The sequence below is a fragment of the Lepidochelys kempii genome, chromosome 2 (assembly GCF_965140285.1).
Source record: "Lepidochelys kempii isolate rLepKem1 chromosome 2, rLepKem1.hap1, whole genome shotgun sequence".
NCBI classification, from domain to species: domain Eukaryota; kingdom Metazoa; phylum Chordata; order Testudines; family Cheloniidae; genus Lepidochelys; species Lepidochelys kempii.
Genome location: NC_136381.1, coordinates 61,329,590 through 61,347,522, shown reverse-complemented (window position 1 = coordinate 61,347,522; position 17,933 = coordinate 61,329,590). Strand labels below are relative to the sequence as shown.

Here is a 17,933-nt window from a genome sequence, read left to right as displayed (position 1 = left end):
GTCAGGATAGGATGGGAACTCTGGAGTCGGGGACTCTCTCATCAGGGGGACTGAGTCATCTATCTGCCGCCCTGACTAGGAAAGCAGAGAAGTCTGCTGCTTGCCAGGGGCTAAGATTCACGATGTGACGGAGAGACTGCCGAGATTCATCAAGCCCTCGGACCGCTACCCCTTCCTGCTTTTCCACGTGGGCACCAGTGATACTGCCAAGAATGACCTTGAGCAGATCACTGCAGACTATGTGGCTCTGGGAAGGAGGATAAAGGAGTATGAGGCGCAAGTGGTGTTCTCGTCCATCCTCCCCGTGGAAGGAAAAGGCCGGGGTAGGGATCGTCGAATCATGGAAGTCAATGAACAGCTACGCAGGTGGTGTCGGAGAGAAGGCTTTGGATTCTTTGACCATGGGATGGTGTTCCATGAAGGAGGAGTGCTAGGCAGAGACGGGCTCCACTTAACGAAGAGAGGGAAGAGCATCTTTGCGAGCAGGCTGGCTAACCTAGTGAGGAGGGCTTTAAACTAGGTTCAGCGGGGGAGGGAGACCAAAGCCCTGAGGTAAGTGGGGAAGCGGGATACCAGGAGGAAGCACGAGCAGGAGCGTGTGAGAGGGGAGGGCTCCTGCCTCATACTGAGAACAAGGGGCGATCAGCGGGTTATCTCAAGTGCCTATATATAAATGCACAAAGCCTGGGAAACAAGCAGGGAGAACTAGAGGTCCTGGCAAAGTCAGGGAATTATGATGTTATTGGAATAACGGAGACTTGGTGGGATAACTCGCATGACTGGAGTACTGTCATGGATGGGTATAAGCTGTTCAGGAAGGACAGGCAGGGCAGAAAAGGTGGGGGAGTTGCACTGTATGTAAGGGAGCAGTATGACTGCTCAGAGCTCAAGTATGAAACTGCAAAAAAACCTGAGCGTCTCTGGATTAAGTTTAGAAGCCTGAGCAACAAGGGTGATGTCGTGGTGGGAGTCTGTTATAGACCACCGGACCAGGGGGATGAGGTGGACGAGGCTTTCTTCCGGCAAGTCGCAGAAGCTACTAGATCGCAGGCCCTGGTTCTCATGGGCGACTTCAGTCATCCTGGTATCTGCTGGGAGACCAATACAGCGATGCACAGACAATCCAGGAAGTTTTTGGAAAGTGTAGGGGACAATTTCCTGGTGCAAGTGCTGGAGGAACTAACTAGGGGCAGAGCTCTTCTTGACCTGCTGCTCACAACCGGGAAGAATTAATAGGGGAAGCAAAAGTGGATGGGAACCTGGGAGGCAGTGACCATGAGATGGTCGAGTTCAGGATCCTGACACAAGAAAGAAAGGAGAGCAGCAGAATACGGACCCTGGACTTCAGAAAAACAGACTTTGACTCCCTCAGGGAACTGATGGGCAGGATCCCCTGGGAGAATAACATGAGGGGGAAAGGAGTCCAGGAGAGCTGGCTGTATTTTAAAGAATCCTTATTGAGGTTGCAGGAACAAACCATCCCATCTTTTTGTGTAGAAAGAATAGTAAATACGGCAGGCGACCAGCTTGGTTTAACAGTGAAATCCTTGCTGATCTTAAACACAAAAAAGAGGCTTACAAGAAGTGGAAGATTGGACAAATGACCAGGGATAAGTATATAAATATTGCTCGGGCATGTAGGAATGGAATCAGAAATGCTAAATCACACCTGGAGTTGCAGCTATCAAGGGATGTTAAGAGTAACAATAAGGGTTTCTTCAGGTATGTTGGCAATAAGAAGAAAGCCAAAGAAAGTGTGGGCCCCTTATTGAATGAGGGAGGCAACCTAGTGACAGAGGATGTGGAAAAAGCTAATGTACTCAATGCTTTCTTTGCCTCTGTCTTCACGAACAAGGTCAGCTCCCAGACTACTGCACTGGGCAGCACAGCATGGGGAGGAGGTGGCCAGCCCTCTGTGAAGGAAGAAGTGGTTCGGGACTATTTAGAAAAACTGGATGTACACAAGTCCATGGGGCCAGATGCGTTGCATCCGAGAGTGCTAAAGGAATTGGCGGATGTGATTGCGGAGCCATTGGCCATTATCTTTGAAAACTCATGGCGATCGGGGGAAGTCCCAGAAGATTGGAAAAAGGCTAATGTAGTGCCCATCTTTAAAAAAGGGAAGAAGGATGATCCTGGGAACTACAGGCCTGTCAGCCTCACCTCAGTCCCCGGAAAAATCATGGAGCATGCCCTCAAGGAATCAATTCTGAAGCACTTAGAGGAGAGGAAAGTGATCAGGAACAGTCAGCATGGATTCACCAAGGGCAAGGCATGCCTGACTAATCTAATTGCCTTCTGTGATGAGATAACTGGTTCTGTGGATGAAGGGAAAGTAGTGGACGTGTTATTCCTCGACTTTAGCAAAGGTTTTGACATGGTCTCCCACAGTATTCTTGTCAGCAAGTTAAAGAAGTATGGGCTGGATGGATGCACTACAAGGTGGGTAGAAAGTTGGCTAGATTGTCGGGCTCAACAGGTAGTGATCAATGGCTCCATGTCTAGTTGGCAGCCGGTATCTAGCGGAGTGCCCCAAGGGTCGGTCCTGGGGCCGGTTTTGTTCAATATCTTCATTAATGATCTGGAGGATGATGTGGATTGCACCCTCAGCAAGTTTGCGGATGACACTAAACTGGGAGGAGCGGTAGATACGCTGGAGGGTAGGGATAGGATACAGAGGGCCCTAGACAAATTGGAGGATTGGGCCAAAAGAAATCTGATGAGGTTCAACAAGGACAAGTGGAGAGTCCTGCACTTAGGTCGGAAGAATCCAATGCACCGCTACAGACTAGGGACCGAATGGCTAGGCAGCAGTTCTGCAGAGAAGGACCTAGGGGTGACAGTGGACGAGAAGCTGGATATGAGTCGACAGTGTGCACTTGTCGCCAAGAAGGCCAATGGCATTTTGGGCTGTATAAGTAGGGGCATTGCCAGCAGATCGAGGGACGTGATCCTTCCCCTCTATTCGACATTGGTGAGGCCTCATCTGGAGTACTGTGTCCAGTTTTGGGCCCAACACTACAAGAAGGATGTGGAAAAATTGGAGAGAGTCCAGCCAAGGGCAACAAAAATGATTAGGGGTCTGGAACACATGAGTTATGAGGAGAGGCTGAGGGAACTGGGATTGTTTAGTCTACGGAAGAGAAGAATGAGGGGGGATTTGATATCTGCTTTTAACTACCTGAAAGGTGGATCCAAAGAGGATGAATCTAGACTATTCTCAGTGATAGCAGATGACAGGACAAGGAGTAATGGTCTCAAGTTGCAGTGGGGGAGGTTTAGGTTGGATATTAGGAAAAATTTTTTCACTAGGAGTGTGGTGAAACACTGGAATGCGTTACCTAGGGAGGTGGTGGAATCCCTTTCCTTAGAAGTTTTTAAGTCAGGCTTGACAAAGCCGTGGCTGGGATGATTTAGTTGGGGATTGGTCCTGCTCTGGGCAGGGGGTTGGACTAGATGGCCTCCAGAGGTCCCTTCTAACTCTGTTATTCTATGATTCTATGATTTCATGGTTTTCAAAGGTTTAAGTATTAGATTCATTTGACTTTCTGGAAAGGGTGCTCAACCTTAATTGTGCATTTAGTTTTTGGGCAGTAAATTATATTTTCATCTAGATAATGGAAATATGTGTCCATATCCGTGCTAGATTGAAATGACTGTCTTTTACTGTTTAGATGGCGCAGGAATGATGGGAATGCATCCTGCACCTAATATTGAGGATCTTCCAGGGAAAGTACCAGCAGATCAGGCTGTGTAAGTATTTTTTCTTACACAGCTGTGTTCCTTTAGTATTGTTTTAACTTCTGGTGTATTTGCTAACAGGGATACATCTTTGAAGCAAGAGTATTAAAATAAATTCTTCAAACTTCTGGTCATGAGTTTCTGAACTGTAATTTAGTATACGAATTCATAAATGGATAGTGAAAATAACAGAGATTGATAGGCTGTGAAAAAAGAAAAAAAATCTCAGGTTTCACTTTTGTGTTTCAAGCAGGAATTACTTTTTTCTTTTTTGCATTAAACTGTATTAATTTTCTTTGTATCTGTTTGTTTTTTAATTCAGAAGTAACATTGGACAGAGAAACACAGGTGGTAGACCCAGAGGTCTAGGAATATTTCCTGAAGAAAAACCAAAGCCCTTCAAAGAGTCAGCTTTTTCTTATCAAGAAGAATTGCAACAGCAGGTATTAAAAAGTTTGTTTTCTTACCTACTAGCTATGCAAATTGAGATCTAAAAGTAAAACTGTGTTAATTCTTGTTCATCCATTGTCGCTGATAATTAACGTTTTGCAATTGTAGCTTAGCTTATAGTTCAGTTGATAATGTATTTTGTGAAATAGAATCTAGCCCACTCTCCCTTAGATATGTGTGTTCTGTGGGCTTGGTAAAACTATGCTAGTAAAATTGAACAGATATGACTCTGAATACAAGCTGGAACAGGTGGCTTTTTCCACTTCCATATGATAATTTTCCTGACCATAACCATGCTTTCATACTTCATTGCAAACTTTCAGGTACAGTGGGCAAAGAGGAGACTAAATATAAATGTGCCCAGAAATGTGGTGGTTATACTATTGGTGTACTATTAAAAAGCCACGTGTAACAGCAGTGTAGTCACATATGTCTTCATACCACCACTACAGCAAAAAGATACGTTCTTATTTTCTTTCTCCACTAAGTCTAATGGGTATTAGAGGTCAGTCAGACTTCACCAAAGAAGTTTGCTTCTTCCACCATCTCTAGTTCATGACATACTTCTAACAGTCAAAAACTTGTGGGGAGGGATTGTAATATAAGTTCTTCTAATTGAAAAAAATACAACAGTTTTTCACTCTTAAATAACGAAGAAATTAAAGAAGAAATGGGGGCGGAAGGAAAAAATCTCCCTTTTTGATGTGAAAAAGGCATAGAAGCAAACAGACACAACAATTGTTTAGGTTCTTTCATTTCCCCTCCCTGCCCCCAAATCCCAAAGCCTTTCACAGATTGTATACCAACTGCAGCACTGAAATGCAGCCATCTCTGAAGTGACAGATTGTGGCCAAAAGGTACACAGTATTATTATTCTTATTCAGTTACTGCGAGAACCCGACACGATAAAGACAAATGAAAAAGATACTGTCACTATCTTGAAGAGCTTGCAATCTAAGTAAGAATATAACTGTCAAGGGGAGGGAAAAGAGTATAACAGTTACAGCAGTGAGAGTCTGTGGTAACTTGGGTTTGTTACACATATCTTGGTGGTTAAAAAAATTATCATCAATAGCTATGGATTTAAAGAACTAGAGTAGTATTAGTATTTTCTTGATTGGCAGGGGAGGCACATGAAAGAAGGAAGTAGGGGAGACATGGAATGAGTGTGAATATATAAGCAAAATAAAGGTCAAAGGAGAAAAGAAAGGAGCAGAGAAGGAAGTAGGGTTGTGAAAGGATGAAGGAGAGAGCGAGAGTGTGGAAGGCAGAGAAGGGTAAAGAAGGGAAATAAAGAGGGGTTGTGTAGTGTAACAGAGACAAAAAAGAGGTTCAGAGAACTAGAGAAAAGTCTACTTGTGGTATTGTCAGGAAGCTGAGACTATGAAGGCTCTTCTCCTCATGCCTAGCTTGTGCTTGTCCTTTTATTAAACTGCTTTCAGAAGGGAGCTGAAATTTTGGCTTTGTTAAATGTGTTCTTAATAGATTTTCCTTATTAAATGGATGCTGTCAATCTGGAATCTAATCAGTTTTTTAAGGATCTGAAGCAGTTTCAGATACTGCACTTGTCCTTGGGTTCTTTGGCAATATTTATTGTTTCACAGTTACATGATCATATTATTTAAAAATGTTTTCTCCCTCATTGCTGTATGAACGACCCATGCAAAGAGATGAAACTGACCCCCTTATCTGATTAAAGGAGAAACAGTGAGACTGATACTGTCAAATGAAGACTAAAAGTAGAGAAAATATTTTTTCTTGAATCTTTCAACTACAGCAGTATTAGAAATAATGTGCAAACATAGTAGGTAAAAACGTTTGGACAGAACTGTGGTTTTTAAGTAGATGTCTTTTTGATCTTTCAAAAATCTACATTACACAAATTTTGTGGAGGTTATTTTAATAAGTTCTATCTTGCCATCTGTGGAGGGAAAGAGAACTGAAGCAAAGGTGATATAGAAGTGAGGCATCAGCAAACATATTACCCCGTGCCTGCACTATTTTACAAATGGTAGAGTTGTGTAACTTTTTACTGGGATTTTTATTTCTATCCACTAGTAAAACCAGATTGTATGGTTGGACTGATGACAAAGTTCTGAGGGACCCAGAAAACTTTTCCAAACATCTAAAATAATTTTTAGGTTTCCAAAAGAATCTATTATAAGGTCTGATAAACTATGTCTTTCCAGAGGTTAGAAGCAAGTGCTTGGGTCCTAGTGGAATATTGGGGATCTCTTATTTTCAATGGCATAGTTTTCATTTCTATTCCTTTAGGATCACAAAATAGTGAGCCTTTAATCTGTGATTGGTATGAGACAGGAGTAATGGCTGTCCTAAAGTTGGAGGTTTTGTAGTGGGTGTGTCCCTGTGATCTATTTGTCATCTATGTGTCTGAGTGTACCTTATGGCAAAAGTGTTTGGTAAAACTGTACCCAGTACGTGGTTTGGAGAAGTTGGCAATGAAGTTTTATGACTAATTTGATGTGGATACCTAAGAATACAAAGGAAAACAAGAGCATTCAGCTTGCTCTATGAGTTCTTTACTTCCAAATATATTTATTTTTATTAGAAGTTTGTGTGACTGAGTGTTATCCTATCTTTAGATAAGAGAAAGAGAAGAACGACGCAGACGAGAAAAGGAGGAAAAGGAACGATATGAAGCCAAGTTAGAAACTGAAATGAGAAATTACAATCCTTGGGGAAAAGGTGGTGGTGGTGCTCCTCTCAGAGACACAAAAGGCAATCTGATAAGTACGTTTGAAAATGTGGGTCTTCTCTTTAAGACGTCTATTGTTTTCTTCTCTTTAAGTTATTAACTTTATTCCGACAAACATTGTTATTCTTTGTATCACATCATTGGTGTATATGGCACTTTACAGGCAAGGAAGAACACTTGGCCAGTGCCTGTAGAAGCATGTGATCCTAGGAATCAAATCCTGTTCACTTTATTTAAGGGAATGGTTTCATTGGCTTCAATAGAAATATTTTCCCGTGTAAGAAGAGCAGAACTAAAGTTATCCATCTGTTTGGGATTAACAAGAAATGACAGCCGACAAGGCGGGTATTGCTTGTGTATTAATTGTGCTGATTACTTAAGAATTCCAAGTTAACACTGAGGTTTGCTAAGTTCTTGTCCCAACATCAGGCCCACTATTATTAAAATTAAAGTTTCGTTGGGAACCCTGATGTGCACTGTTGCAACACACACAGTTTTTGAATTTGCGATAGTTTTATTAACAGAATTAGCAAAGTTACAAACGCTCCAACCCAGCAAGGTAGGTAGAGATACTACAGAATGTGCGTCTGAGCATCTATATGCTGTCACTATCCCTTGCAAAAGGACTAAAAGTGTTAGTTATCCTCACCACAACCAGTGGTCGTCATCCTGGCATCTCCCAAGAGTTACATCTCACGAGGCACACAGGCTGGGATACGACTTCTTATAATGTGTTATGCTGACACCACTATACCTAATGCATATTCCATAGGGGTTTCTCCCCTTTTTCTTATTTGTATTTCCTCACCCTACTAACGTTGGGGTGCCCTTCTCCCACAGATTAGTAATCTGTTTACCTCAAGTTTATTAGCATTTATATTATTAGCATTTATTGACATTATATTATTTTATTAGCATTTATTAGCATTTATTTATAAACTTGTGGTCAGACATCTGCTGGTGTTCCTAACTTCAAATAGCCCAAGCTGGTATAAGCTAGCATCTTCTGATTACCTGTTGGCAGTTTAGTCATTACAGCGTTCTGTCTTGTGATTTTATGATCTAGGGTTACTCCTTGTTAGCTGCTTAATCTAAGGCTTTTGGGCCTTATGCCTTATTTAGTTAAACTATTGTCTTACAGGCCTTGTAAGTTCATTATATTACTGCCTTAACTTATACCCATGGCTTACCTAGCAAATACCTATAAGTATAGGCTACGGGGCAAGAAAAGACAACAGAAAACAAAGTGGAAAGGATTGGTAGATGAAAAGATTTCCAATACGCTAGGCCCTGTATTTGTGTGATTGGTGTGATGTACTTTCATTTTAAATGTTTCCACAGGAGCAGTACATTACAACAATATAACTTCTAATCATGGACTCTCTACTTGGGACAAATAGACTAAGAACAAATCTGAATGAGTCCATAAAGGGAAGTGGAATATTATTTGAGCTTGCCCACTATGACAGCCTTGTAAATTGTCATATAAAGACAGTCAGATACTAATAATACTCAGCATTTATTTATTCTTTGTGTTTTGCAAAGTATTTATTTATTCTTTGTGTTTTGCAAAGTTTTGCAAAGGTACTGTGATGATTAAGTAATTGATGAGTACTCAGTACTCATCAATTACTTAATCATCACAGTACCTTTGTAAGAAAGAGATGGAGATAGACAAACAGGGAAACTGCAACACAGGGAAATAATTTATCTAAGGCCACAAAACAAGTCAGTGGCACAACTGGGATTAAATTTCAAGTTCCTGGCTCCCTGTCATGAGCTCAGTCCCCCAGATCAGGCTAGCTGAGAGTGGTTGGGAAAGACACAAGTTACATTGTTTACCATGAGCTCTTGAACAGTAGTTTCTGTATTTAAAAAAAAAAAAAAGAACAAAACAAAAAACCATTAGGAAAAACAACAACAGTTTGTTTGTCTTTCAGTAGGCCCAGTCAGATCTGTCCACCTCAAAATAAATGCAGTAAGGTCAAATTCGTTCCAATACAGAAGGTCTCCTATACTATTTGCACCAAATATCCTGTCTTCCTCCCACAAGACTGCAGAGCAGTTGTGGAGCCCCTTCGTGGAGGTTACTTTATCTCAATGGATGAAGTAGTGTTTGTGGGTTCTTATATGATCCTCTCTGTGAGGAGAGATCGGAAGATCCGCATAGAAGAATACCAGCCTTGTTTCCACCCCTCTTATTGGCCTACCTACACGCCATTCCTTCCTACCCTCAGTGTATTATTGTGCAGAAATCTCTTACCTAGCTGGTTCTGCAGCCATGGAGAAGAGGGGTGCATTTGTCTCTACAGACTTAAGTGATCCATAAGGCTTTATGTGGGCCTTCTGTGGGTACATTTTACTGTAACAAGCACTTTTTCTCAAAGAAGCCTAATTTCAACAATGTATTTTCATGCTTCTTCACCGCTTGGTCATTTAACCAAGGGGATAAGAACCTCAGTAGCACTATTAGCATCATGTCTAGGTGTTCTGGTAATGTGTAAAGACTCAAAGATAGGAGTTTTGTAGTTTTTTCTTCTTGATGCACTGAATGCCCCTCATGAGTCTTCAGAATAGGTGACTGTCTAATGATTACCCTCAGGAAGGGAAAGTGGGTTCTTCTAATATAAGTAAAACCTCCTATTCACACTCATATACAAGTCAATTCCTGCTGTTATTTCCAGAGTTTGGGACTGTTCAATATATAGTATTGAGAAATGCCTGATGTAAAGCACAACATGGTAAAGGAAAAATTTATAGTTATGGCTCAGAGCATGTTATCATGCTTAATCTGAATTAGTACTTTTAGAGTACTCGAAATTTCAACTTGCAGTTCTTGTTTCTCTGTGCAAAAGGATATTGACCTAGCTGTTTCGTTTAGGTTGAATCATATTCTGTTTGACTCTAATTCTTCTTGCATTTGAAGTGAATGCCCAACAAAAAAAGATGGGAGAATTTCTGAAGTCTATGTGCATTTCATTATTACATCAAAACTTCAATGTAACATTGAGTTAAAGTACTTGTTGACATCAATATATATATATGCTAAATTCAGGTCCATAACATTGAGTTAGAGCACCTGTTTTCATTTGCAGACCTCTAACAAATTTTGAACAGAGGTGTGGACCGCTTTGGAAATCTTAGACGTAGTCTGCAGACCACCAAGGGTCCACAGACCATAGGTTGAAAACCACTGAGTTAGAGTACTTGATGACATCAATATAGGATACTGCTGAATTCAGGACCAAAGCAGTTTGTTTGGACATTAAAGCTAGCCAACATTTTCAACACTGTGTGCCTAAAATATAGATTTAGTAACCTAAGTTTTAGGTTCCCAGTTTCAAAATTTTTGGCCATATCCACAGCTCTGTGTGAAATGACATGACATACCATGTTATATGGAAGTATGAGTTATTACTCCCATATATATGAATTATTTTCTATTGTGCATAGTGTTCCTTTTTCATCCCAGTGAAATGTCTCTTCACTGGGTTTGTGTACTGTGTTTATAGTAATTTCTAAGTAGCTGCTTCTAAGAGAGGAATATCATTTAAAGTTCTGGGAATATCCAGCCTTAAATATCCAAACAGATTAAAAATGGTCAGTAACAACATATGCAGCTGCCCTTAAAATTGGTTTTAGTTTAGCTATTACTCTTTTCCAGGTATATGATAGTATAACAATTGCTCATTTGTGGCATTCTCATAGCACGTGATAGGTTTCCATTTATCTTGGCAATTTCTCCTTTTTGCCTTGTAAATATTTTGAAAACCTATTAATTTTTAAAAACATTATTGGATAGAATCACGAATTCATAGGTTGGTAGGCTGCTTTGCGGGATCCTTCTATACCTGCAGATTATATTATCTTTTTAATATCTCAAATTAATTTCAAGTGTATTCCTTACAGATTTGCTAAAAAATTGATCTTAATCTAGTTAGGTATGGAAATAATCTGTTAGCTGGCAAAGGAAAACCTGAATTAAATATTGCACTGTTAGATAAAACTGGCAAATGTTATTAACTAGTTCTACTAGAACTTCGCTCTTTGAACTATAGCACAATAATCTCTCACTTTGAGATTTTCTGCTCTGATTTGCAGCAAGAGGACTCAAACTGATATTTGAATAAGTAGCTCTGTTATTGAGCTACTATACTAAGATTAGTAGAATCTTTTGCTAGTAATTCTTCATATTGGCAAGATTTGAGCCAAAAATATTAACAGTAGTGAAGATTTGTAAAAGTGATGAATGGTTTTGGGTGCCTCAGTTTTTGTGTGATACCTTACAGGGGCCAGTTTTCAGAGGGTAGGGGCATAGTACTTTCTGAAAATAAGGACTCTTTAAAGTGTGTCCTATTGGGCACCCCATAATCATCACTTATGAAAAATTATCCAGTGTCTTTGTAGTAATAAATATAGCGTCTGCAAATTATGTTGAAAAATATGTAAAAATAATCATTAGATGAACATTTCAGTCCTGGTATAACTTTGAGCATACCACATATTGTGAATGTATGTTTACATATCACAAAGCAGTAGCTGGATTATTAAAGAATGTGAGAAGAACCAATTCACATGTAATGATGTGCAACATTTAGCATGATTAGGAGAAATGAAATAAGCAGCATAGATACTCAATATTAAATCAAAGTATTTTACAACCTTTTTAACAGAGGAGGATTTTGGAAACAAACACAGTCACGACACATTGTGTCAACTGTGTCATGCTTCAAGCTTTTTACCCTTGCTTTTTGTGGTATTTTCTGCTTTTTGCTGTGAAGGGTCATTGCTGACAAAAGCTTTCTGAGTGAAAAGTTGTTGGTAATTTTATTTCCTTGTTCAGTAAGTTCCAGGTGACCACTTTTCTCATTTCTAGCTCACATCATTGTTTTTTTATTTACTCTTTTGTTCCCATAGTTGGTGTGCCCTGAAAGTAGACCCGGTGAAATTTCTTGTTTTTGAGAATACACATGCCACTTGTGGGAATAAAATATTATAAATAGCTGTTTCCCCTCTCCTTTAGCTGACTTGAACATGATGCACAAGCAAAATGAAGATGCGTATCATAACCCAGAGGCAAGACACTATCAAGATAAAAGGGCTATTGTATCGGTTGACCAAAGTTTGGCCTCCCCAAGACCTGAGAACACAGAAGCATCTACAAATAAAATAGCAGGTTTTTAAGAATATTATGTTATCAGTTATAAACATTATTAGGTTTTGGTGGTCAAAAATTCTCAAGCTCTTGTACATCTCTCTTTTTCTGTCACTCATAAAACTGTCAATCATGCCTACCGTGTGAGGCACACTCCCACCTCTTTCCCAACAGTCCTCTTGCCTTATTGTTGTTGGAAGCTGAAGTGGGTTAGCAGTGGCCCCTCCCACTCTGGGTCAGTGGGAGCCACTCCGCCTCACTATGTCACAGGGCATTGCTCACGGTTGAGGAATCAGCTGAGTCACTCTTGGCTTGTAGCTCTGGTCAGCAGTTCGGGTAGAGCAATAGGCAGTCAGGGTCCTAGCCCACAATCAGGGCAGCGAAGGGGTGGTGGCTCGGACCTATGCTCAGGGTCGAGCAGCAAACAAACAGTTCAGAGGCCCAAGCAACAAGTTCTCTGGGCTCAGGCCGGAGTAGAGCAGCCAAGCACAGTCTTCAGGGGCGCAGGCAGGCTTAGAGCGCCCAAACACTGCCTAGGGGGGCTCTAAGACAAAACCTGTCCAGAGGCTCTAAGACTCTGTGAGGTTAGGGGTCCAGAGCTCTGGCACCAGCCCGAGCCCGGAATTCTACACAGCAGTGAAACAGCCCTGCAGCCGGAACCCCGTGAGCCTGAGTCAGCTGGCCTGGACCAGCCAGGGATGTCTAGTTGCTGTGTAGACATACCCTTAAAGACACTGAGCAAATTAGATGTTTGAGACCACAATGTTGGCTCTTTGTATTCAGTTGCTTCTTGTTAGGTGGGATTTCTCTGTAGTTGTTTTTTAATCAAAGAGATGGGGGCTGAAGTTTTGATGTTCAAGGCAAGGAAAAAGCCATTTTCGTAGGTTATGGGGTAAAGAGAGACATTATGACAAAGGGAAGTTATTTAAAAGTAATGGTCATAGTCATGTCGTTTATCCTACCTCACCCCACCATTTGCTGCTCTCTTGTATTCTTTCTTGTATTAATATTTGTTTGGGTTCTTTGAGAGTTGTTTGGGAAATCACTAGACCAATAGAAAAGCCATGAAGCAGAGTCTTATATTATGGGGATGATTTCCATTTTTTTGCCTTACACTTTCTGGTAGAATAAATCATAACTGTTCCGATTAAGGAATAATGTCACAGAATTGGGAAAAGGAGATGATGAAAACACAAAGTTACAGGCCAGTAATTTCGCTGTCAGTTAAATTACTATCCTGTTAATTTTTAAAAGCATGTGGTTAGGGTATTTATTTGAGGAAAAAAATTAGATTGGGTATTTTTAAAAAATCTCCTATTGTGCAAATTCTGGAGAAAACTCTTTTTTTTCCTGGAACCAGTAACTTAAAAACATTTTAACCCAGCTAATTTTGTTTGCTGTGTATGAGATTTGAAAAACTGAATATTTAGTTTGTTTACTTTGGGATGAAAATTTGGCAATGTTTTTTATGATTATGTAAAATGGTAAATAATAATGGCAGACTCTTAATTGTGACAATACTTCCTGGTGGTACTTAAAGTCAAGCAAGGCAATAGAGCCCTAGAGTGAAATTCACCCCTGTGCAGAGCGCAGGGGCAACTCTACCAATTTTGCCACCCCAAGCAGTTGCCGCCGAATTGCCACCACAGAGCACGGACTGCCGTCTCATTCTAAATGCTGCCCCAAGCACCTGCTTGGAAAGCTGGTGCCTGGAGCCGGCCCTGGCAGAGAGCCTGAATAGTGCTAATGTACCGTTTTTGTGGGACTTAAATCAGGGGTGGCCAGCCTGTGGCTCCGGAGCCACGTGCGGCTCTTCAGAAGTTAATATGCGGCTTCGGGGCTGGAGCTATAGGCGCCAACTTTCCAGTGTGCTGGGGGGGGTGCTCACTGCTCAATCCCTGGCTCTGCCACAGGCCCTGCCCTCACTCCACCCCTTCCCGCCCCCTCCTGAGCCTGCAGTGCCCTCACTCCTCCCCCTCCCACCCCAGAGCCTCCTGCATGCCACGAAACAGCTTCAGGAGGTGCGGGGAGGGAGGAGGAGGTGCTGATCGGTGGGGCAGCTGGTGGGCGGGAGGTGCTGGGAGCTGGGGGGAGGGAGGAGCTGATGGGGGGCTGCTGATGTATTACTGTGGCTCTTTGGCAATGTACACTGGTAAATTCTGGCTTCTTCTCAGGCTCAGGTGAATTTCCCATTGAATGTCCTAGAGAAACAGATATATTCAGTTAAATTGTGAAAAGTATTCTATTGCATATAGGTTCTTATATGGTGTTCATCACTGTTTCTTCATCATCACTGTATTTATGATTCCACAAGAGGAAAACTAAATATGAATTTAACATTATAATGTTTTTGATGTTAGAAATTAGACAGGCATAGATTGTATACAAGTTTAAGGTTAGATTGTAACAGCAGCCTATGTATGCAGTCAAAAGGAAATACATGGGACTTGACTGCACAGGAGCTACCCAGATCCTGGATCTGGATGTAGGATGGGGTGTGTGCAGAGAGAGCATACAATTAAAGTGTCAGCCTAATATTTCCCTCAACCCCTCTGAGTGAGTGGGTGGGGAACAGATAGAGCCATGACTCTTCCACATACCTTCAGTTCACCATTCAACTGAGCAGGCTGGATCTGAGTAGAGAATGCAGTATCTGATGAAGGGCCAAGGCATCATATCCTACAAAAGAATGGCTATACTGGGTCAGACCAGTGGTTCATCTAGCCCAGTATCCTGTCTTCTAACAGTGGCTAATGCCAAGTGCTTCAGAGGGAATGAACAGAACAGGTAATCATCAAGTGATCCATCTCCTGTTGCTCATTCCCAGCTTCTAGCAAACAGCTAACAGGCATCCTGGCTAATAGGCATTGATGGACCTGTCCTCCATGAACTTATCTAGTTCTTTTTTCAACCTTGTTATAGTCTTGGCCTTCACAACATCCTCTTGCAATGAGTTCCACAGGTTGACTGTGCACGGTGTGAAGAAATATTTCCTTTTGTTTGTTTTAAACCTGCTGCCTGTTAATTTCATTTGGTGATCCCTAGTTCTTGTGTTGTGAAAAGAAGTAAATAACACTTACGCCACACATGTCATGGATATTATAGACCTCTATCATATCTCCCTTTAGTCATCTCTTTCCCAGATTTATTAGTCTCTCCTCATATGGAAGCTGTTCCAGACGCCCTGATCATTTTTGTTGCCCTTCTCTGTACCTTTCCCAATTCTAATATATCTTTTTTTGAGATGGGGTGACTAGATCTGCATGCAGTATTCAAGATGTGGGCATACCATGGATTTATATAAAGGCAATATGATATTTTCTATCTTACCTATACCTTTCTGAAGGATTTCCAACATTGTGTTAGCTTTTTTGACTGCTGCTGCATATTGAGTGGCTGTTTTCAGAGAACTATTCACAATGATTCCAAGATCTCTTTCTTGAGTGGAGCAGTTAATTTAGACCCCATCATTTTATATGTATGTTATATATATATATATATATATATATATATATGTATGTTTTCCAACGTGCATTACTTTGCATTTATCAACATTGAATTTCATTTGCCATTTTGTTGCTCAGTCACTCAGTTTTGAGATACCTTTGTAACTCTTTGCAGTCTGCTTTGGACTTAACTATCTTGAGTAGTTTTGTATCATTTTGCAAATTTTTCCACCTCATTGTTACCTTGTTTTCCAGATCATTTATGAATATGTTGAACAGTATTGCTCCCAGTACAGACCCCTGGGGGACCCCACTATTTACCTCTTTCCCTTCTGAAAACTGACCATTTATTCCCACCCTTTGTTTCCTATCTTTTAATCAGTTACTGATCCATGAGAGGGCATTCTCTCTTATCCCATGACAGCTTACTTTGCTTAAGAGCCTAAGGTGAGGGACCTTGTCAAAGGCTTTCTGAATATCTAAGTACGCTATATCCACTGGATCACTCTTGTCCACATGCTTGTTGACCCCCTCAAAGAATTCTAGTAGGTTGGTGAGGCATGATTTCCCTTTACAAAAAACATGTTGACTCTTCCCCAACAAGTCATGTTCATATATGTGTCCAATAATTCTGTTCTTTACTATAATTTCAACTAATTTTGCCGGGTACTGAAGTTAGGCTTACTGGCTGTTAATTGCTGGGATCACCTCTGGAGCCTTGTTTAAAAATTGGTATCACATTAGCTATCCTCCAGTCATCTGGTACAGAAGCTGATTTAAATGATAGGCTACATACCACAGTTAATGGTGCTGCAGTTTCATATTTGAGTTCTTTCAGAACTCTTGAGTGAACACCACTCTTGTCCTGGTGGTGTATTACTGTTTAATTTATCAATTTGTTCCAAAACCTCCTCTAATGACATCTGAGTCTGGGACAGTTCCTCAGATTTGTCACCTAAAAAGTATGGCTATGGTTTGGGAATCTCCCTCATATCCTCAGCTGTGAAATCAGATTCAAAGAATTCATGTAGTTTCTCCGCAGTGGCCTTATCTTCCTTGAGGGCTCCTTTAGCATCTTGTTTCAGAGTAGCAGCCATGTTAGTCTGTATCCGCAAAGAGAAAAGGAGTACTTGTGGCACCTTAGAGACTTACAAATTTATTTATAGATTCATAGATATTAAGGTCAGAAGGGACCATTATGATCATCTAGTCCAACCTCCTGCACAACGTAGGCCACAGAATCTCACCCACCCACTCCTGCGAAAAACCTCTCACCTATGTCTGAGCTATTGAAGTCCTCAAATCGTGGTTTAGGGACTTAAAGGAGCAGAGAATCCTCCAGCAAGTGACCTCTGCCCCATGCTACAGAGGAAGGTGAAAAACCTCCAGGGCCTCTTCCAATCTGCCCTGGAGGAAAATTCCTTTTCGACTCCAAATATGCTGATCAGCTAAACCCTGAGCAAATGGGCAAGATTCACCAGCCAGATACCCAGGAAAGAATTCTCTGTAGTAACTCAGATCCCACGCCATCTAACATCCCATCACAGGCCATTAGGCCTATTTGAGCATAAGCTTTTGTGAGCTACAGCTCACTTCATCGGATGCATCCGATAAAGTAAGCTGTAGGTCACAAAAGCTTATGCTCAAATAAATTTGTTAGTCTCTAAGGTGCCACAAGTACTCCTTTTCTTTTTAGCATCTTGATCGTCCAGTGGCCCCACTGGTTGTTTAGTAGGTTTCCTGCTTCTGATATATTTGAATTTTTTTTTGCTGTTATTTTTTGAGTTTTTGGCTAGCTGTTCTTCAAATTCTTTTTTGGCCTTCCTAATCCTCTCTTCTTCTCCACCTGCTTTTGGAGAACAGGATATCCAGAGAAACTGCAACTCTAAAGGGTATGTCTGAGTCCATCTTCCTTTCCAGAGCTGCTCCTGGAGCACCACAGCTCTGAGCTAAGCCTTAGTTAGGGCTGAGAGTAAACTGTCAGCCTAACCCTTAATGATATCATTTTCAACAGACTAACCAGAGTGGCTGTGCTGAAAAAGATGTTAAATTAAAAATTCATAGTACAGTATGCTCATTACAGCTGTGGAATTTGACCTACTGAAATCTGTATCACTTGATTCTAATTATGCATTTTCTGTAGTGCCTATCATCCTGTTTTCTGAACATTAGTCTAATGAAGATGTTTTGTGTTGTTTTTCAAATTATATTCTGTTTTTTACAAATTTAGTATGTTTTAAGAACAGGTATTGAGTTATATCTGATAAGACTGCTGAATGGTAATCACAAGCAATGAAGTGTTGAACTTAGAAACTTTTTTGCCTAATTTAAAAAAAAAATAGAACTGTAAACCCTAGTATACATATGAAAGCAGCTGTATAGATTTGGTTGTGACGGACTGTGTTTTTCATCATAAACATCAGAA

The 17,933-nt window shown here is 40.9% G+C and overlaps 1 protein-coding gene across 15 annotated transcripts in view; it reads left to right on the top strand.

Moving 5' to 3' along the window:
* Positions 1–17,933, top strand: part of CSPP1 (centrosome and spindle pole associated protein 1) — a 178,579-nt gene that overhangs the window by 87,981 nt on the left and 72,665 nt on the right. For all 15 annotated transcript variants that reach the window (XM_073330932.1, XM_073330936.2, XM_073330945.2 and 12 more), the window contains 4 exons: positions 3,675–3,753; positions 4,064–4,184; positions 6,795–6,942; positions 11,931–12,083. In XM_073330932.1, coding sequence (XP_073187033.1) covers positions 3,675–3,753; positions 4,064–4,184; positions 6,795–6,942; positions 11,931–12,083 — 501 coding nt within the window. The remainder of the gene's footprint in view (positions 1–3,674; positions 3,754–4,063; positions 4,185–6,794; positions 6,943–11,930; positions 12,084–17,933) is intronic.